The sequence below is a fragment of the Cydia splendana genome, chromosome 24, assembly GCF_910591565.1.
Source record: "Cydia splendana chromosome 24, ilCydSple1.2, whole genome shotgun sequence".
Lineage (NCBI taxonomy): Eukaryota > Metazoa > Arthropoda > Insecta > Lepidoptera > Tortricidae > Cydia > Cydia splendana.
The window spans coordinates 3,436,090-3,458,580 of record NC_085983.1 but is presented as its reverse complement, the minus strand read 5'-3'; the positions used below and the strand labels follow the sequence as shown (position 1 = coordinate 3,458,580).

General features: G+C 36.7%; 1 protein-coding gene and 2 long non-coding RNA genes across 4 annotated transcripts in view; 2 read left to right on the top strand and 1 right to left on the bottom strand.

The window, feature by feature from the left end:
* The window catches only part of LOC134802349 (monocarboxylate transporter 13), a 93,905-nt gene extending 80,391 nt beyond the window's left edge, over positions 1 to 13,514 (top strand). Inside the window, exon 7 of one of the 2 annotated variants that reach the window (XM_063774964.1) lies at positions 12,106 to 13,514. In XM_063774964.1, the coding sequence (XP_063631034.1) occupies positions 12,106 to 13,299 (1,194 nt within the window). In that variant the 3' untranslated portion in view covers positions 13,300 to 13,514. The remainder of the gene's footprint in view (positions 1 to 12,105) is intronic. The other variant, XM_063774963.1, reaches the window with a different exon arrangement.
* Positions 5 to 20,733, bottom strand: LOC134802533 (uncharacterized). The gene is made up of 3 exons (XR_010145856.1): positions 17,776 to 20,733; positions 4,181 to 4,492; positions 5 to 50 (listed from the first exon to the last, which is right to left on the bottom strand). It is a non-coding gene; the product is annotated as an uncharacterized LOC134802533 (long non-coding RNA).
* Positions 20,729 to 22,323, top strand: LOC134802525 (uncharacterized). The gene is made up of 2 exons (XR_010145848.1): positions 20,729 to 21,785; positions 22,044 to 22,323. It is a non-coding gene; the product is annotated as an uncharacterized LOC134802525 (long non-coding RNA).
* The last annotated feature ends 168 nt before the right edge of the window (positions 22,324 to 22,491 follow it).

Here is a 22,491-nt window from a genome sequence, read left to right as displayed (position 1 = left end):
ATGACCTCTTATATATGAGGTATCTGAAGTTCTACATTCCATTAAGAGCGCTCTTACAAGAAAAGTCGAAATAACGCAAAATTGATGATACTAGTCGACGAAATTCAGGACTTTGTGCTCATTATTAGAAATAATGAGTACTTGTTCCAGTAAAAGCGTCTTCTTATCTTTTTAAATATCGTTGTAAATATTAGAAAAAGGACTTATTAAATTAGTAATGATTTTTTTTCTGATGGTCGTTTCCGAAAAACCCCGTGAAGCACTGAATGGCAAGCTCTTATTTGGAAATGTTGAGAAGTTTACTCTGCTAAACCTGGCTACTTTCTATTACTAATACCCTGTACTTTAGGCATATCAAACGATATTTTTCCTACACACCTTTGAGAAAGAGAAAATCAAAGTAAAACGAACTCAATTTTCTCTCCGAAACAAGTGTCAATTCCTACGAAAATCTACTTAACATCGAAGTCATTTTCATACTCAAGCAATCTGCAACGTTTGCTTATACTGTTGGTATACATTAGTGTTTATGAAATTCTACTATAATTTTTTGGCAATTTTTTGAAAACTACTCTATATTACCGATGACGCGCGCTGCGCCAGCTCAGTGCCGCGGCAGAGCTTGTAGAGGCAGGACGTGTGTCGGTCGGCTCCGCACATTTTCAACGGCGACAACGAGATTTTTTATCATTGTGTGCGGCGGGCGCCGTGTAAAACGCTATACTGTGTGCGTGTAAACCGCAACGAGAGACTTTGATCCTAGCACTGTTTTTATAGTATTATAATTTATAATGGTACAGTTTAATAAACTACCGGACAGGATTAAAAATATTTGAAACGACCTGACATTCTATATGTATTAATTTTGACTCAAGATAGTACTCAGGGTCTGATGATGGAGCCGGAAGGTGGTCACCGGTACCAATCAACCATGCAACTAAACCACTTCGTGTTTAGGCTCGTTTTATTCATCTCAACAAGATCTTTGACACAAGATAGTACTCATGGTCTGATGATGGAGCCGGAAGTTGGTCACCGGTACCAATCAACCATGCAACTAAACCACTTCGTGTTTGGGCTCGTTTGATTCGTCTCAACAAGATCTTTGACACAAGATAGTACTCAGGGTCTGATGATGGAGCCGGAAGGTGGTCACCGGTACCAATCAACCATGCAACTAAACCACTTCGTGTTTAGGCTTGTTTTATTCATCTCAACAAGATCTTTGACACAAGATAGTACTCAGGGTCTGATGATAGAGCCGGAAGGTGGTCACCGGTACCAATCAACCATGCAACTAAACCACTTCGTGTTTGGGCTCGTTTGATTCGCCTCAACAAGATCTTTGACACAAGATAGTACTCAAGGTCTAATGATGGAGCCGGAATGTGGTCACCGGTACCAATCAACCATGCAACTAAACCACTTCGTGTTTGGGCTCGTTTGATTCGTCTCAACAAGATCTTTGACACAAGATAGTACTCAGGGTCTGATGATGGAGCCGGAAAGTGGTCACCGGTACCAATCAACCATGCAACTAAACCACTTCGTGCTTGGGCTCGTTCGATTCGTCGCAACAAGATCTTTGACAAAAGTTAGTACTCAGAGTCTGATGATGGAGCTGGACTGTGGCCATGGGTACCAGTCTACCATGTAACTGAACCACTTCGTGTTTGGGCTCGTTTGATTCGTCGCAACAAGATCTTTGACACAAGATACTACTCAGGGTCTGATGATGGAGCTCGAAGGTGGCGATGGGTACCAGTCTATCACGTAACTGAACCACTTCGTGTTTGGGCTACGTGTTTGGGCTTCGTGTTTGGGCATCGTGTTTGGGCTTCGTGTTTGGTGTATCACCTAGTGTCAAAGATCTTGTTGAGACGAATCAAACGAGCCTAAACACGATGTGGTTTAGTTGCATGGTTGATTGGTAATGGTGACCACCTTCCAGCTCCATCATCAGACCCTGAGTACTGTCTTGTGTCAAAGATCTTGTTGAGACGAATCAAACGAGCCCAAACACGAAGTTGTTTAGTTACACGATAGACTGGTACCCGTGGCCACCTTCCAGCTCCATCATCAGACCTTGTGTATCTTCAGTGTCAAAGATGTTGATGAGACGAATCAAACGAGCCCAAACACGAAGTGGTTTAGTTACATGATAGACTGATACCCGTGGCCACCTTCCAGCTCCATCATCAGACCTGTGTATCTTCAGTGTCAAAGATCTTGTTGAGACGAATCAAACGAGCCTAATCATGTTACTACATGGTTGATTGGTATCCGTGACCACCTTAATCATCATCATTATCATCAGATCCTCAATACTAGTTCGTTTTTAAACCCTCGTTGATACAAACTTTACAACCTATATAGGTACCAAATGCTATGACGAAACATGTAAATAAGCGAGTACCTATAATTTATTTCGAGTAATACTTATACCTTCATAAGTACGAGTATGGGGCTATTCATAAATTACGTCGTTTCAAATGGAAGGAGGGGGGGGTTACATATCAGAATACCGAAAACTGATTTACCTAATGTTGAATTACCTATGCTTGATTCACCTATTTTTAAATTACCTATCGATAATTTTACCTAAACATTGACTGACCTAAGTTTATAATACCTAAGCTCAAATAACCTAATGGACGAAACACCTAATGCACGATATACCTAATGCACGTTTTACCTACTGCACGTTTCACCTAAAGCTATTATACCTAATGCACGAATCACCTATAGCTGATATACCTAATGGACGATACACCTAAAGCTGATATACCTAATGAACGATGTACCTAAACTTGATTTACCTAATGGACGAAATACCTAAAACTGTTAAACCTATCGCACGAAATACCTAAAGTTGATATACTTCCTGAACGAATTACCTAATTTCGATATGCCTAATGCACGGAATACCTCAAGTCTATATACCTAGTACAAAATTCATATCATTTTGCCGAATGATCAAGTGGCAACTCCACCCAATAAATCGTATGATTTCCCAACTTTACAGTAGAAACTGTTTGTTTGGATAACAATTTAAAAATACACTTTTTGAAACGCTACTTTTTAGGTAGTAGAATGATTTCGTTAGTCTAATACAAAATTAGTTATGTTATCTTATCTTATCAAAAACAAAATTTTTGTAAGTTAACATCATGACGATGAATAAAAGTCGGTTTTGGCACTGTTTGGTCGTAGTTAACCTAACACGCTCCTCCTCGCTTTGCTCGTCATCGCACCTATCTCGACTTCTTGTATGTCCTAATAATATTCTACTAAACAATAATTATATTTTTGATTTTAGGTACATATTTCGTTCATTAAGTGCATCGACTTCAGGTATTTCGTGCATTAGGTGTATCAAATTTAGGTATTTCGTTCATTAGGTATGTTAACTTTAGGTAATGCGATCATTAGGTATACCGACTTTAGGTAATTCGTGCAGTAGGTATGTTAACATTAGGCAATTCGATCATTAGGTATACCGAGTTTAGGTATTTCGTGCATTAGGTATACCAACATTAGGTGTTTCGTGTATTAGGTATATTAGCTTTAGGTATTTCGAGTATTAGGTGTTTCAACTTTAGGTAAATCGAGCATAGGTATTCTGAGCTTAGGTAAACCAATTGTAGGTGAAACGTGCAATAGGTAATTCATTCATTAGGTGTTATGAGCTTAGGTTAACTGATCAATAGGTATTTAAAAAAATAGGTGAAACGAGCATAGGTGATTCAACATTAGGTAAATAGATTTTCGGTATTCTGATATGTAACCAGGGGGGGGGGGTCTGGACATCGGATGATGGTAGTATGACGTAGGAGGAAACAGAGTCATCCGAAGCATGATTTTTGGATGATTTGAGGGGTGGGGGGGGTCAAAAATAGATGAAAAATTAATTTATGAACACTGCACACACTTACATTTGCACTGCATTTAGTATTTTCGTACTTACCAAATAACAGTTTTAGGACTTTAAAAGTTAAGCACAGTTAGTGTTGTTATGGTTGATTTCAATATGCTTCGCGAAGGATCAAGAATGTTTAATCCATCATTGTAGTGCGAGTGTGGTAGAAGGGATCGGCATACTGAGCTCGCACGGCCTGCCGCAGCGCGTAAAATACCTAAACTCGCTCAACGCCGAAATGTAATAGCGCTCTTAAGGGACCATAAAGTGTCATCTTCACGGTCAAATACAATCGTACAGTATTTTGCACTACTTTGTAAGTCTTATTATTATTTTGTCTATGGTTTAAGTTTTAAATAAATATAAAGTTACCTTAAACGAGGCTTCCGGTAGTAAAGCTTTTTTTTATTTAATTTTTAATTATAATTATTATAATGTCACATTGTACAAGATAGGTTATTTGCTATATTTAGTAAAATTGAATGTAAAATCCCGCCAGAAATATTATTTTTCATATATACAATGATTACCTGAGCGTTCCTTTTATTTTTTGCCATTTTTATATATTGTGACCTTTTCAGCTCTTTTCATCCTTATAGGAGAAAAAAAGTGTTCTAAAATTTCCATACATTTTTCAAATTTTCCTTTTTGTTACCGCCATACAAAGTATATGGGGAAATGGTAACACAATAGGAAAAAGACTCTGGGACATTTTTTTATCCCATTAGGATTGAAAGAGCTCGTGATTCTGAGTAGGAATAACACAAAAGTGGCAAAAAAGGTCACAATATTGTATAAAAATGGTAAAAAATAAAAGAAACGCTCACCTAATCTCTGTTTTTATATATGACTAAAATGACAGTTTGTTTGACAATTTGTCCAACCTATATTGTACAAAATAGGTAATAATTAAATTTACCTAATTTTTTGCTGAAAAAAGCGGAAACGAAAATATAATTACTAGTACTCACAGAATTCCTACCAATCAAAGTTTTATACCAAACATAGGCACAACATTTTAATATAAATCTATTTTAATAGTAATATTGGTGAGTATCTGAGATGAGTTATACTCTGTATCTTTAGGTATTCAAATAAAAGTAAACAAGATCTACCCTCAAACGGCTCCTTAAGCCAGTTGAGGGTAGAAGAAAACATTATATGATCAAATAATGTAGGTTAAAGTCAGGCCCCAATTTCACATCGGTGACAGGTGCGACGAATTGTAAAATCACTGTTGCTGACGTCACAGGCATCCATGGGCTACGATTACCACTTACCATCGGGCGGGCCGTACTCCTGTTTGCCACCATCATTGTATTATTTAAAAAAACTTTATTATATCGGATAAAAACAGATATTTCTCTTGCGAGGTTTCTGACAATTGTCAAAGATTTAGAAGAATTGTAGGTAATTCTTGACAGGTAATGAGTTATATGTCGGAATTTCGTGACAATTGTAGTGTTTCTTGTGACAATTGTCAGAAACCTCGCAGGAGAAATATCTGTTTTTATCCGATATAATAAAGTTTTTTTTAATAATACAATGATGGTGGCAAACAGGAATACGGCCCGCCCGATGGTAAGCGGTAACCGTAGCCCATGGATGCCTGTGACGTCAGCAACAGTGATTTTACAATTCGTCGCACCTGTCACGTTGGTGAAACAGGGGCCTGGTCGTTCAGTGACTGATCCAGGTGGTTTTGTATTTGGTTGGTTAGCCAATAAATGTTATAACTACCCGAAAATGTACAAATTGTTTGTTTACCTTTATTTAAGTACCACAGATACAGACTATAGTAGTGAAGACTGCCAAATTTTTACAAAGTAGCTTCCTTAAAATGGGGTGAGTAGGGTTCGCGGGGAGAGTTGGGTTATGAATGGGGAGAGAAGGGATGAAAGAGGGGTGAGATGGGATTTTAAGACTACTGCTACAAAAATAATGTATTCCAATTTAAAATGGAGCTATACTCATAAAAAAAAATCGATCCAACAATCTTCCAAAATCACCTTTGTATGAAAACCCAACTCACCCCAAATACGAGGGACTACGGGGTGAGGTGGGATTTCCTGTTTATCGTCAAAGTCAAAGTTATGAAATGGAACTACCCAAAATAAAATAAAAACTAAAATAAACGTCCGGAACACTTATTATATACACCATTCAGTTTGCATATGTAAAAATAAAATGTTATCGAGGTTTGAATGGCAGTTTTGCATCTACTCACCCCATTTTACGGTTATAAGCCAGGCCAGAACTATGGCTGAAACTCGCTTATACTTAGTGAAACATCTAGGTTAAATTATACTTTTAGTTTCACATTGACAGTCTTTTCTATAAGCTCATCTTTATTAATTTTTAATTAGCATAATTATTACACTTCTATGAATTTATTAATATTATAATCGAATTTAATGATTTATTTTTTCTTGCCATCTTTTGATATTGATGTTTTTTAAAATATTATTGAAATCGTGCAAAATTCTTTAATTATACTTATACTTAGACTTAATTTGATATGCGTGATTTATATTTTTATATACTTTTTTATGCATTATAAACTATCATTCCTTTATATTATTTAGTATATAAAATTGTATTTTACACACAGAAAAGCAACCACATTATTACGAAGCAAACGGACTACCGTTGGTTGATATCGTCGGGTGTCACTAAGTACCACCAAGTTCATAGCCATAGTGAACCATATTAGTACTGAAAGAAGGTCGATTTTTGCTTAAATTTTTTTTAGTAAGTAGTGACTTCTGCTTGTCACCAGACGATATTTACCCGTAAAGTCCGTCCAAGATAATTTTGCACCGATTTTAATACTAGTGGCTCTGTGAGCTGTAGACCTCGCGAGCAGAGCTTGAAATAACATGGTGCTAAGAGCTTTAAATTGGAAATTCTACACCGTGTTTTTTTTTATTTCCGTTAATTTCAAGGGTGCATTCCTGAGCTTAAATCAAGTAACTTTCTCAAAGACACCGATGTTCTAATTAAGTCCATTTCGGAGATAATCCATAATTTATTTTTTTACTATAAGGCCTCTACAAGCGTGTACACTTGCCTTAGGGCCGGCTTACATATTGATTAGTGTTTAGAATGAGTTCATACATTTGCTACTAAACTTAAGTACAATCTCGGTTAGACGTGCGCGCCGCCGCGGCGCGCCGCCGCCATATGGAGTCAGCGCGCCGCCGCCGCCGCCGGTAGTTTAAAATTCGCGCCGAATATTTTTTTATAAGACAGTATTATGCAGCGTTAAAATATGTAATAGGTTATAGTCCGATAAGAAATAGTTGAAAATTATTGCGGGCGTGACTTCCGACGTAACTCTTACATTTTTGACGTAGAATACTAACTTAAACATGACAATAATTTAGTACGGAAAGTTTTGGTTATATAATTTAATTTCTACTATTTTATGTCGCACCAACACCATACTAACTATTTCTTATGTGGCAGTATGATTTACATAAAAATGTGTTGTATGTATGGGTAAAACGGGTAAAACACATTTATAAAGTATAATGTCCAGTGTTTTAACCGTTGTCGATTACACGGCACTTTTGCTAAGTCCACTATGTTGGACATTGCCAAGTATGCGAACTGCGAAGAGTAAAATTAATAAATTTTCTGGTAGTTTTTATGGTAAATTAATTAAAGAGAGGGATGTTAGGTGTTGCAAAACGTTTTTACTTGTCGTATTACAACGTAATGAACCAAATAGATAAAACAATATATTTACGGATTTTTTTTCCTGTGCGTTCATCAAGACACCAAGAGACAGACCCGATTTCATTTGAGAAATTTCTTCCGAAAATATTGACTAAATTGCCTGCATTATTGTAAAAACCATTGCTCAGATGTTGCTGCATCCTATTACGATACCCCGCCAAGTTTGATTTAATGTTTAATAACTGAAGTCAATGACTGGTAAAATTTTGTCACCTACGATCTATAAAGTTTTTGGAAAAATATCAAAATAATAGGTTTTACTTTAATTCATAACATAAGTTGACATTATCAGTAAGTGTATTTGTAATTAAAAAATTCAATGATTCTATATTTATTAAAAAAAACATGAATTTGACAAAAAAATCCTTATGCACATAAAGTGCTGTATGTATACTCGGCAACGTCCAAAATACTGGACGTCTTTTCATTATGCGGCGTATCTTTTTATTTACACCGAACCTGGCAACATCTAACATATTTGACATACCTATGTTTTTTTCGAAACTATTATAAATAGATTTTTTCATGATTTTTCTACAATAAACGACCACATAATAAGATAATAACACCAAAAAAATTATACTAACACAGTTTTTTGAGATTTTTTTTTCTTGTCGATTTAAGGGTTAAGCGTGGCTTTTCATTATACGTCTTAGGGCTTGTGCACAAATAACGCGAGGTTCGATAGGAGGGGTGGGGGTCACGAAAAGATCACGACGGATCACGTTGGGGGAGGGGGGGTATAAGGAGACCTCACGTGTCTACAGTGAACGAAACTAAGAAAAAATACCTACCACATGAGTAGATTTCTTTTTCTCGGTTTCGTTAAACATAAATCTTCACTCCGCACTTCAAAATAGCGAGTTTATTTTACGAAATTTTGAAGCGCGTGGCCTTAACCAGTCGGATAGAAAAACTTCAAAAAAATACACGTGAGGTTATGTGGGGTAGGGGGGTAGCCAAAAACCTCACCAAATATCACCAATGGGGAGGGGGGGTCAAAAATTAGCCGAAAACACCTCGCGTGATTTGTGCACAAACCCTTAATATTGAAAAGCTGAAAAATCCGACGCCGCCGGCGTTACGCCGCCGCCGTGGATTTTTTCGTGGCGCGCCGCCGCCCGATTTTTTACGACCGGCGCGCACGTCTAATCTCGGTCGATTGATGTACGAAATGACATTGATATGTCACAGATTTCAATTGTTTGGTTGAGTTAAATGTAATGCCCGTGTTACAACAACGCTATATGCTACATTTAATTACTTTTTAAACAAAAAAAAAAACAAAAAAGAAAACAAAAAACAATTTTTTTTTGAAAATTAACTATGCCATTTAGTTCTTATAAACGTACTTAACTATACCCCGAAGTTAACGGAATTCAATAAAAACACGGTGTATAGTAAATTAAAGAAAAACAATACGAAATTTATGTGTAAAAAAATACAAAAAGTTATAATATCCCAGTATACAATTACTGGGGATCGAACCCAGACCCTCTGTGCAAACAGAAAAAGCGAACGTTTACAAACTGAGCCAAATAGTTCTTAGATGGGTTGACGAAATTTAGCTACTCCTTCTCAAATTAAAATTAGTTAAAATTAAATATCTAAATACCGCCTAAACCAGCGATAATTTTTTTCTGCATTTTTTGCTATTAACTCTGTAAACATGTTTCAAAAAGAAAAAAGTCATGATATCGATACGACTATTTGTTTAGGCGCCAGGTATCACGACTCCGCCATTTTTAAAAATTTCCAAAAACCGGATTGACAAAAAAATTTTATTTAGTCATAAAATTCGGTCACAAAATTTCACGAGAATCGGTTAAGAATTGCGACCTGTAGAGGAGAACATCCGGACATACGAAAGCAAAATGCCCGAGTCAAAACGTAGACCTTCGCTTCGCTTCGGTCAATAACAAAAGTGAGGGAGTGTCCAGTGGCGGATTTGCAGTCTTGGCCGCTCTAGGCCCCAGGCCGTGTAGTAACTACTAGCCGCCCCTTTCTCAGCACGCATCATATAGACTGCCGCTCCTAATGCCTTGCCGCCCTAGGCCCGGGCCTACTGGGCCTTAGGCACAATAAATAATAGTACTAGGTACAGAAGACTCACTCTCTAACAAAACGCGTCTGTTACGATCAGGACAGATATGGCCGCTAGGTGGCGACAGCGCCACGCGCGGCTTATGGCTAGCCACCAAAATTGGTGTGGAACGCATGTACTTTTAGCTACCTGTGGCAAAGCGACGAAATCGCGGAGTGAGCCACGCCTGCCTTAGGGCAAATCCGCCACTGGGAGTGTCATTGTGAACGTCACTTTTTCATAGAAATTTGACATTCATGATGACATCGCCACACTTTGCCATTGAAAATGCCATGCAAGGTTATCGTGGTCAGGCTCTGTCCGTTTCTTGTTTTTGCTAGAAAGTTGGCATTCCACTTACATAAATTAGTAATACATATTAGTATTCATTTGGTACAAAATATATTCTTGCAGGGTAATTCGCCAGAAACTGGCCACTTTTAGTAACTGGCCGCCCTAAACTAAAAATGAAGTCTATTCACCTATAAAAAGAATTCATTTTAGATAAGGTGGCCAGTTATTGAAAGCTGACCAGTTATTGAAACCTTGTACTAAAATGAATTTTGTTTATAGGTGAATAAACTTCATTTTTAGTTTAGGGCGGCCTGTTACTAAAAGTAGCCAGTTATTGGCGAATGGGGTTGGCAACTGTCAAAGGTTTGCATAGATGGCGCCATCATAGCTTGCCCCTTTTTCTATGAGATTTGGCTTAAAGGGCTGGCATCCAGGGTATTAAAAAAACAAAAATTTGACACAATTCTAGGGATTGACAGGGCAAGCTATGATGGCGCCATCTGCTAAAAACTTCCACCGGCCAACCCCATTACCCTATAAATTTATTATTATTTTACGATTTAGCTCGTTGCATATGAGAGATGTCATTCCAGTACAAATTTTAAACGTTACAAAGTACTTAGGGTAATTCGCCAGTAACTGGCCACTTTTAGTAACTGGCCGCCCTAAACTAAAAATGAATTCTATTCATCTATAAACAGAATTCATTTTAGTTTATGGTTTCAATAACTGGCCTGCTTTCAATAACTGGCCATCTTATACTAAAATGAATTCTATTTATAGGTGAATAGAATTCATTTTTGGTTTGGGGTGGCCAGTTGCTAAAAGTGGCCAGTTACTGGAGAATTACCTTAAATGCAGTCTGTCAAACGCAAAAGCTACAACGAAAACAAAACTTAGACAATTTAGTGAAACTGTATAGAAAATAAATACAAAAATGTGAAGCAATGTATATTTCATGTATTTTTACTGACTTTGACTTGTTCTAATGTTAAATGTGCTGAATAATTACGAATTGCAGTAGAACCAGCGGGTTGCGCGAAATCGTATTAAGCGTAATACGCATTTCTTTAGTTTTTGGGCATAGATTTCATGTGATATGACTGCAGTTTTTCCTGTTATCAACTGTTTAGTTGGCCTGAATTGTATTTTGTACATAATAAAATATGTATTTTTAAAAGTGGTTTCCTTTAAGAAGTACATTTAGCGATATTAATAGACATAAACGTTGCAATGTTCCTTCCTATATACTTAGCCTCCTAAAGCCTAGCCATACAAATGAAATCCCATAATTTGCCACAGAAATTAGAACCTTTAGTGCAGGGAATAGAGTTGATTTTGGTTTTGTTTGAAAATGGAACGAAACAAAACAAATACGACTCTATTCCAATTGAATATGATTTAAATTTCATCAAACTGAATAAGTACTTTAGGTAGGACCTTGGGCCTTAGGAGGATATATAGTATTTTTCAAATTCGATGGGTACGCTGACAGGTGTCATCTCAATACAATTTTGCAAGATTTAGCGTTTTTAAGGGTAACATATCTTAACAACAGATCAATTGCTCCATGTTTGGTTGCCGAATCATTTGATCGATCGCATTATTTTCAAAAACCGTTTATTTTTCTAAGTTTTTTAAAAGGGCATCCTGTAAAACCATTGGGTTGGGTTAGGTTAGATTGGTGACCCCTCTAATTCTACGATGTTTAGAAAAAACGCGTTCGGTGAAATGAAAATATCGGGGTTAAAATTTACGGAGATGTGATAGGTAACCGTTTTTAGGTTAGGTATATTTGTTATATTATAATTAAGTATACATGACGTTATCTATGAAAAGGGACCTTACTGTCTATGGCGCTTACGCCATTATTAACGATGCTTGGATCGTGACGCTGTACGGCGTAAGCGCCATAGACAATAAGGTCCCTTTTCATAGATAATGCCCCATATATTACATTAGGTCAAAATATAGTAGGTACCTAAAATAGTACGGTTGGCAAACCTAGTACTAAACTATTCTCAATGTACAAAAAGTAGGTAGGTAAACCATTTTTTATTTATTTCAGCTGGAACCGTTCATAGAAGAAGAGGTACCCGACATAGAAGACGCGGAACATCCCAAAGTCCTCGTCACGAGCGAAGCGGACACCCCCTCGGGAGGTGACCGGGTCACCAACGGCTCACCCCCCATCTACCCCTCCCATGGTAACCTGGATGAAAAGAACTTCTACAGATCCGCTAGTGCAGCCTTAGTAGGCAAAGAACATGAAAGGTACAGGAAGATTTCAGCCCCTGCCAACTCTAAGCACGGACTACAGCATATATCCAGTAAAGTATCTACTATGCCTAGCAATCCGTCTTTGCTAGAGTCTGTACCTGAAGGGAAAGCTAGCAGAGTCAACTCTACAGACGCTTTCGGCAAGAAGTTAACCATCCCTAAAACACCTAAGCGTAGTCCCTCTACTTCCAGCTTCCAGTACATGTCTACTCCTTTCCATGGCTCAACTTTATCAGCATTTGAAAAGCCAAGTGAATTCGCGAGTCAATTCAGTCTAAAATCGGTAACAGAGAGCTTAGCTCCTATTACATACTGCTGCGGATGCCGAAAGAAGGATACCAAGAAAGAGCCAAGCAAATACTTCGATTTACAACTATTGAAAGACCCTATATATCTTGTTATCTTATTTTCTAACTGTACCAACGCTATTTCTTATACGAACTTTATAATACTTGTGCCGTCTTACGCAAAAGAATGTGGGTTCGATAAGAGTTTGGGAGCGTATTTGTTGTCAATAATATCATTGTTAGACTTAGCGGGTCGTATAGGAGGCTCCGCCATATCTGATGTAGTGGCCACACCTAAGCGATACTTCTTTATATTCGGTTTATTACTTTCAGGACTAAGTTTAGCAGTCTTACCTTTGTTTTCCAGCTACGTAGCTATAAGCGTATTCTGTTCTATCTTCGGATTAGCCTCTGGGATAAATACAGGCGTGACAGCATTAGTTATGACAGAGATGTTAGGTACGGAGCGTCTAATGTCTTCGTACGGTATAAGTTTGTTCATAAACGGTATACTTCAGTTAGTAGGACCGCCTATTTGCGGGTTTTGGTTCGAGTACACGCAATCTTACAAGTCCTTGTTTGTGACTCTCGGGTTGATATTGGTGGGCGGCGGGTGCCTGTGGGGCTTCGTGCCTATTATAAATAACAGTAGAAGAAAGCAGAAGATGCGTTTAGAAGCCGGCTTGAAAGCGTAGTTGTTTCGAATTTTGAGTGACTTTCGTTGTGTTGATGTGGTTGTCACTTACGGCTGTTATGCCTGCATATGTGACCGTTTTGATAGTCGTGATGTACTTAAATTGCCTCACTTGAATTGAATTTAATTCGTCCGCTGGACAAATCGAATTTATTTAGCTAAGGTCTATTTTGGTATGTTTGCTGGGGTATTTCCACATTTTTGTACTTAACACTTGTCTTGGACCTACCTAAACTTCTTCGAGGGATTTCTTAAGGATGTTTACTTGATTTTAAAAAGCCTGCATTGTATGGAACTCAAATTCCCGATGCAGGACTTACAGGTTACAAGTTACGATTCACAAGAGCTGGAATGGAATGAATGAGTGAATGAAAATAATATCTATGTGTGTATGACATTAACCAATATAAAATGGTGGCTCTGACTGTATACCGATAGGTGTCACTCACACAATGAAAGTTTGGTTCATTCCATTCGTGCCAGCTTTCGTGAATCAACCTGTAGCTTAGGTACGCATAAAGGTGCATCCACACCGCAGTTACTTTTTGTAGAACAACGTTCCCAAGTAAACTGAAATAAATGTCATATATGTACTAAGAAAAAGTGACCAAGGCCTCCAGTAAATATTTTCTGAAAATAATTTAATTTGTTCTAATACTTCTAATAACGTTCCCAAGTGTTTACTTTTTGTAGAACAACGTTCCCAAGTGTTTCAATTTTTGTAGAACAACGTTCCCAAGTGTTCACTTTTTGTAGAACAACGTTCCCAAGTGTTCAGTTTTTGTAGAACAACGTTCCCAAGTGTTCACTTTTTGTAGAACAACGTCCCCAAGTGTTCACTTTTTGTAGAACAACGTTCCCAAGTGTTCACTTTTTGTAGAACAACGTTCTCAAGTGTTACTGCTACATTAGGTAACTATCTGTACCCACAAAAGTTTCCTAATGTTACCGTGTTACACAGTGTTGCTCCACAAAAGTTAACTGCGTGCGGTGTAGATGCTCGTTAATATAATCCATACTCACTTACTTGTGACGTATAAATAACTCGAAAAATCTAAGAAGAAAGTGTTGTATAAAAATGTGGCAATCTCTCAACTGACAAGAAAGCATTGCTTAAGAATGAGGATGTAAACTCATTTTAGTTTTTGCATTTCTTTTGTATTCTGCGGAAGAGAAAAGATGTGTAAGACAAATAATATTTGAGTTTTTATCGTCGATAGTATACCGCTAGGCAGATTTTTTTTGTTGTCGATTTTTTTCGGCAGATTTCGATTAAATAGATGGTTCCCTATTCTGTACAGTACAATAAAAGCGCAATTTCACAGTACATATATGTCCTACTAAATCTTCCACTGAATTACGAAACAGTATGCTATTTTCGTAACTCCACGGAAAATTATTGAATTTTTTCGTATTTCTTCGTCAACCTAGCGTTTTCCCGGCCTAGCGCCAGGGTCCGATTTCCTGCTCAGTCTTCTCCACTTTGCCCGGTCTTCGGCATCCTCAGGTGTGAGATTGTTCTCTTGCATGTCCGCTGTCACGACGTCCAGCCAGCGCCTCTTAGGCCTATTTTTTTCGTATTTAATTTAATTAATTAATTTTGCAATTGTGATTTCGTATTTATTCCGCCCAGAATAAGGAGCTCTTCAAACATAAGTACCTAATTTTATAAAAATCTTGCGAAAAAAACTGCGACAAAATAAAATTCGGCCCGATAGTACTGCTACCGATATTCCGGTATCTGCGTCGTAAAAATACCGGAATTCAATGGATCCAATACCGGTATTTAGTACATCAGGCATTTTCAGTACCGGAATTCTATACATATAATGATTCACAGGTAATAAGGGATGATGACACATGTTGAATTTTATAACAAAATCTAGTAAAATAGAGATAGATAGCAAATGAGCAATTTATCACATACCTATTGCGGATATTAAAAAAATATATGGAAATAATACAAAAATACAGCACCTGAAAGTTTCAAAATTTAAGTTTTTTTTAGCTTCCAAAAACGAAATAAGTAAGGATACCATTCGATTCCTCAAATTTTATCCAAAAAAAGATTGTATAGCAACTATATACATAAACGCAATATTTCACCGACAAAAACGCAATTTTCTTGTTTTGTTCATAGTATTCATACTTCAAGATGGACTCTCAGTGACCTTGACGTCACGGTCACTTATCGTTTTATTAGGGGCGTTTCGCGAGTGAAGTACGACAGTCGGACTTTGACTATCATTTCTGACTTTTGTATTGCTTTAATGCAATGGGTCCCATATAGACATTTGATCCTAAAAACAAACCTGATTGACCGATACCATAAATGAAAATTTGTCATCTAGCCTATTACTTGAATATCAGTTTACATTCTAGGCCATTCTTAAGCAATGACGGTTAAAAGTATTTAGATAAATTTTTACATAAACAAGTATACCGGATTCTTCCTCTGTATCACGTATTTAATAAATAATATTAAGGCGTATTTTTAAATATTAATGTTATTATAATCGTGTTATTCATTAAACGCTTAATATGTCAATTGGATACCAGTGCCATTTCGAATGATATACAGTAAAACCCGTTTAAGAGTATTTTGAACAGATCACGCCAAAAACGCGCTTTAAGCGGGAAAACTGAAAAATTCTAGGGACCACTGTAAAACATACAAACAGCAACACTTCTATCTGTACATCGTCGGACCTCATTACAAAAGGCATAACGTCCACCGATGTACAGTTAACAGTGTGAGCGATGGTATAGTGTATTATCCACGCGGGAATCGTATTACTCGTAAACTTACGTGTGATACATATTCACTCATATTTATAGACGGGTCTAACGCACCATTTTGCTTTTAGCATTATTTTTTTTGGACATTTTGTTGGGACATCAGTCAGCCGCGACCACGACTAGTGAAACCTGTGTCGAAACGTCGGTAAATAAAGGTAATTGAATAAGATTCGCGTTCGACCCTTCTATAAATGTGAGTTAATATGTGTTCAAAACCCGAAAGTTTAAAATATTATATTACGTGTGATAGTATTAAACGGGTTTTGTTGTATATAATTATATATATTATATGTATTTGCCCGTTCACGAACGATAATCACAGCAATAATATAAAGCTTATGCGGATGCGGTGTTGAGGTTTTTCGATAGTTTAAATATCGCCAGTTTCTTCAACGACGAAGAGAGGGGTCGGATGGAAAGCCACAATTTCTTACAACTAAATTATCGGACCTTTTAAAATAAATAAATATTAGGGGCCATCTTACACAGATCAACCTAGCCCCAAACTAAGCAAAGCTTGTACTATGGGTGCTAGGCGACGATATACATACTTATATAGATAAATACATACTTATATACATAGAAAACACCCATGACTCAGGAACAAATATTAGTGTTCATCACACAAATAGATGCCCTTGCTGGGATTCCAACCCAGGACCATCGGCTTCGCAGGCAGGGTCACTATCCACTAGGCCAGACCCTATTGTTTAGAATTGGTTACGAAAAAGCACGTGTAATGTAGTTTTTGAACCAATGGAAGAATTATTGTCGAAACTTAAATATAGACACAAAGTCCCCCTCGCTGTCGAGACTTCGAGATGCTAGTGCACTGAGGGTAAGACCTTCCTCCGGGAGCTGGGTCGTCGCCTGTTTGAAAGAGGCCTTGACCCCCGCTCAGGGTATTTCCTGATGCAAAGGCTGTCCATCGCAATCCAACGCGGCAACGCAGCGAGCGTGATGGGCACCTTTGCGTCGAGTGCAGCCCGGGACGGTTAGTTATTTTTTACATATTTAGTTTGTATCTAGATCTGTAGTTTTTTAAATAATTTATTGTTTCATACTCTTGGAATATTTGTTATAAGTAATGACTGTAATGAGTTACGAACAAAGAGAAAAGTTCCTTTTTGGAAGTCGATTGCGAAAAGGGATTAACCTTTTGCACAAAAGCAGTCACTCGGACGCCACGTCTCCGAAGTGTCAAAACTGAAATTAAACTTTATGCATATGCACTGGTCTGTGACCGATTAATTAATCCGTCTTTGGCGTTGGACCTGCGGTGCGGATATATCGGTCATTAGCGTCCAAAAGGTTAAAGGCATTATGTTAAAAATAATCTGGCGGTATTTAAATGTCTAAAAATCTATTTAAAACTCATGCCTTACTATACCTACTACAGGTGAATAGTGATTCCATAACATAGTATTATTTTATAACACTAGATTAAGATTTTCATCATAGTTCGTAATTTCGTAATTTCATTTTTTGCAAATGTCGCTCGTGTACAAATAACATACAAAATTCCCAAGTTCCTATACCTAAGCAATATCAGAGAGTAATATAAGTAAAGAAAGAGTGGTAACTCCATACATCAGTTTTCTTACCAATACGCGAGTTATTTCGTAGTCGACATATCTGAGCGTTTCTTTTATTTTTTGCCATTTTTATATATTGTGACCTTTTTTGCCACTTTTGTGTTATTTCTAGTCAAGATCGCGAACCCTTTTCATCCTTATAGGAGAAAAAAAGTGTCCTAAAATTTCCATACATTTTTCATACTTTCCTTTTTGTTACCGCCATACAAAGTATATGGGAAAATGGTAACACAATAGGAAAAACACTCTGGGACATTTTTTTATCGCATTAGGATCGAAAGAGCTCGTGATTCTGAGTAGAAATAACACAAAAGTGGCAAAAAAATTCACAATATTTAAAAATGGCAAAAAATAAAAGAAACTCTCATCTAACGTCAAGTAGTGGAACCATCAGTACCGCTACTTGACACCAGATGTCACAAGTGTCGCTACTGACGAAAAATATACTACTAAAACAATTTACAACTAATATAAGCAGAAGGAGTTGAAAATAGAGTTCCGGTTAATCCGGTTATAGTATATGTTGAAAATTGTTGAGCATTAGGGTTTTCGTTCGTCGCGACTATTGTCAACTAGCAGTATTGATAAATTCCGCTACTTGACGTTAGATGTCGACTACGAAATAACTCGCGTTTTGGTAAGATAACTGATGTATGGAGTAAGAGTTAGCCAAGAAAAGTCTGAGTCGATTTTGACAGCGCACGCAGTGCAATTGTTATTTTGAACGTCACACTTCTATGAAATTATGACGTATGAAATAACACTTGCACTGCGTATGCTATCAAAATCGCTGCAAACTTTTCTTGATCTAACTCTACCACTCTTCCTTTACTTATATTACTCTATGGCAATATGTGTTTTATTTATTTTTTCAATAAATAATTTAAAGTCCTACAATATTCATATTATTTTAATTATCAACGAGATCGATACACCTTTTTCTAGAGGTTTTTTAATCAGTTGCAAAAAGCACATTGCTATTTTATTCGTAACTAATTACTAAATACAGTTACGAAATGGGAAAGGAAATCTACTGTTTGTCTCGATATGCAAATCTCTTTAAACTAATATTGTTTTAAGTGTCAATGACTAAGTACCATAAACTTACATAACTTAAGGGGCCCACTGATTAACAGTTCGCCGGACGATATCGGCCTGTCAGTTGTTCGGAGCTGTCAAATTTTTGTTCTGACAGGCCGATATCGTCCGGCGGCATGTTAGTCAGTGGTAGGCTTTAAACACAACATAACTTAAATAAAATAACTTTGCATACTATGCCAACATTTTCATATTTAAAATTTAAATAAATCAGCGGGGAGAAAACGCCAATCAAAATTTAAATAATATATGGAAATTGGTAATATTCACGAGACTTCGTAGCATCGGTCATACATTTTTGGTCCAAATGTCTTTTAAGTCTGCATGCCTATCTTTTTTTCATGTACTAATTATGTTGTGGCGTTAAAATAAATGTATTTCTTCTTCTACTCGTTTGGCGTTTGTCAATTGATGTAAGATTATCATCTTGATTAGGCCCCCAGTTCTTAACTAAACAGTTGTCTCTAATTCCTAAAATGGAAGATAGGCGACCAGAGAAGCACTGTTTTTGAAGCCAGGCGGCTTAGCACGGTCGCGTTCTTATCCCTTGTCACCATGCCTGTCACGTTCTAACTAGTGGCTCTGTGAGCTGTAGACCTCGCGAGCAGAGCTTGAAATAACATGGTGCTAAGAGCTTTAAATACACCGTGTTTTTTTTGATTTCCGTTAATTTCAAGGGTGCATTCCTGAGCTTAAATCAAGTAACTTTCTCAAAGACACCGATGATCTAATTAAGTCCATTTCGGAGATAATCCATAATTTATTTTTTTACTATAAGGCCTCTACAAGCGTGTACACTTGCCTTAGGGCCGGCTTACATATTGATTAGTGTTTAGAATGAGTTCATACATTTGCTACTAAACTTAAGTACAATCTCGGTCGATTGATGTACGAAATGACATTGATATGTCACAGATTTCAATTGTTTGGTTGAGTTAAATGTAATGCCCGTGTTACAACAACGCTATATGCTACATTTAATTACTTTTTAAACAAAAAAAAAAACAAAAAAGAAAACAAAAAAAATTTTTTTTTTTGAAAATTAACTATGCCATTTAGTTCTTATAAACGTACTTAACTATACCCCGAAGTTAACGGAATTCAATAAAAACACGGTGTATAGTAAATTAAAGAAAAACAATACGAAATTTATGTGTAACAAAATACAAAAAGTTATAATATCCCAGCATACAATTACTGGGGATCGAACCCAGACCAAACCCAGACCCTCTGTGCAAACAGAAAAAGCGAACGTTTACAAACTGAGCCAAATAGTTCTTAGATGGGTTGACGAAATTTAGCTACTCCTTCTCAAATTAAAATTAGTTAAAATTAAATATCTAAATACCGCCTAAACCAGCGATAATTTTTTTCTGCCTTTTTTGCTATTAACTCTGTAAACATGTTTCAAAAAGAAAAAAGTCTTATGATATCGATACGACTATTTGTTTAGGCGCCAGGTATCACGACTCCGCCATTTTTAAAAATTTCCAAAAACCGGATTGACAAAAAAATTTTATTTAGTCATAAAATTCGGTCACAAAATTTCACGAGAATCGGTTAAGAATTGCGACCTGTAGAGGAGAACATCCGGACATACGAAAGCAAAATGCCCGAGTCAAAACGTAGACCTTCGCTTCGCTTCGGTCAACAAGTACGTAAGTGCGAAAGGGACGCGCATAGTGATAGACGATAAAAATGGAACCGTGCTGCGCCCACAGGCAATGTTTGGCGTGATAGGCAATGTTGAGTAAGTTTAAGGTACGTTCGTATTTTCATGGAAACGTACGAACGTGTCTTGCTATTTCAGTCAGTCTCGGTACAAAAAGTACTGCGGTTGACTGAAGTAGCATGACAAATACGAACGTTTCCGAGAAAATACGATAGATAACAATTATACACTACATGGTATAATATGTACAGTCGCCATCAGATATATCGGAGCGGCCAAGGTGCTCACAAATATCGGAACACGCCTCTATTGTCAGGGCGTTAGAGCGCGTGTTCAGATATTGTGAACACCTTGGCCGCTCCGATATATCTGATGGCGACTGTACGTAGTTATTTACTTGATGAAGGCGTAGTAGCTTGCATTTAGTTGTAGCAATTTATTAATTTAGGTGCTCCTTAGTGTACTTCAGTTGGAATTCCTTTATAATCAGAAATATTTAATAGCTTCTATGAGAAAAACAGTATGGATATAATATATCTACGAGTACCACACGGGCGGGTACCACAGCCCTGGCGGCTACGGGCCACAGTTTTATAATAGTTGAAAAATGTCAATTAGTGTAAAAAAATACTTAAATTTTTTTTATTACGCAACATTTTGCCTCTATAATTTTTTTCGTAATGAAAAGTATTACTGGAATGATCTGCCGCCAGAGTGCAGCACTAGTGCACATAGTAAACCATTGAGTAACTTAACAGAAACAGTTTTTTGACAACTAGACATTGATGCATCGAGGCGGTTTGTTTACAGGTGACCTACCGAGAAACGCGAAAATCTAAATTTCTTTATCTGCCTCTACATCGATCGAATAAAGCAAGTGATAGAGAGGCAGAAACCGAACTTTCGGTTTTCGTGTTTCGCGGTAGGCCCTGTGATTGTGCTAGTGACGCAGAGTTTTGCGTAATATTCCCTATTGGTAACGAATTTATAAATAAGTTCACACGAAACGATTCCTTTGATCGTAACTGGGTTACGAACTAAGAATGATTATTCTCTTCTAATACGTAACTGCGTTACGAATAATTTGCTATTTATTCTTGTACTCGTAACTTGGTTACGTAAGAAGACCAAGGGCTTGCCTCCAAACATTCTACATTTTGCTGGTTAAATTTAAATACTTACTTAAGTTATTATTTAAGAATAAATATAAAAATTAATGGGCAGTAATTTTATTTAGTAGATCAATAATTTTTAAATTAAATAAGTGTTTTTTCTATATTTACCTAAGCCTAATGACCGAACTGGGATAGATAACCACATAAAGTGTCATTCTATGGAACTTGCTAACTATGTAAACAAACAGCCACACTGAATCATCATTCAATGACGGTTTCAATATGGCGGCGTGTTTACATATAGCTGGTCAAGCAGATCTTGTCAGTAGAAAAAGGCGGCAAATTTGAAAAATGTAGGCGCGAAGGGATATCGTCTCATAGAAAATTCGAATTTCGCGCCTTTTTTTACTGACAAGATTTGCTTGACCAGCTATAGTTAGCAAGTTCTATAGAATTACACTTTTAGCGTTAAAATTGTATTTTATCGTAATAACACTTACTTAAAAGTAAATAAGTTTTATTTTAATGGTAAATATAGATAAATGCCGTGATTAAATCATCTAACACAATAATTTAATTAAAGAAGTATAAGTACCTACTTATTGAATTTTTACTACAATGAATATTTTTAAATTTTTGTAATACGTTATCATTAAATTATGTTTAATTTATAACTCATTTACCTCTGAAGTGTATTAGATTAATACATAAATAATTATGTAAAATAAATTATTTTTATTGTGAAACCTATTTTATTTGTGAGAATCTTGTAATTAATCCTCTAAATAAATCTTTACCTATTCAATGAAGTTAAAAAAAAAATAGTCTGACAAAAAAAGAGCAGAAATTAAAAAGTGGCAATACTGTAGTGTCGTCCCTTTCTAACCAATTTACATAAGAAAACGGGACGACAC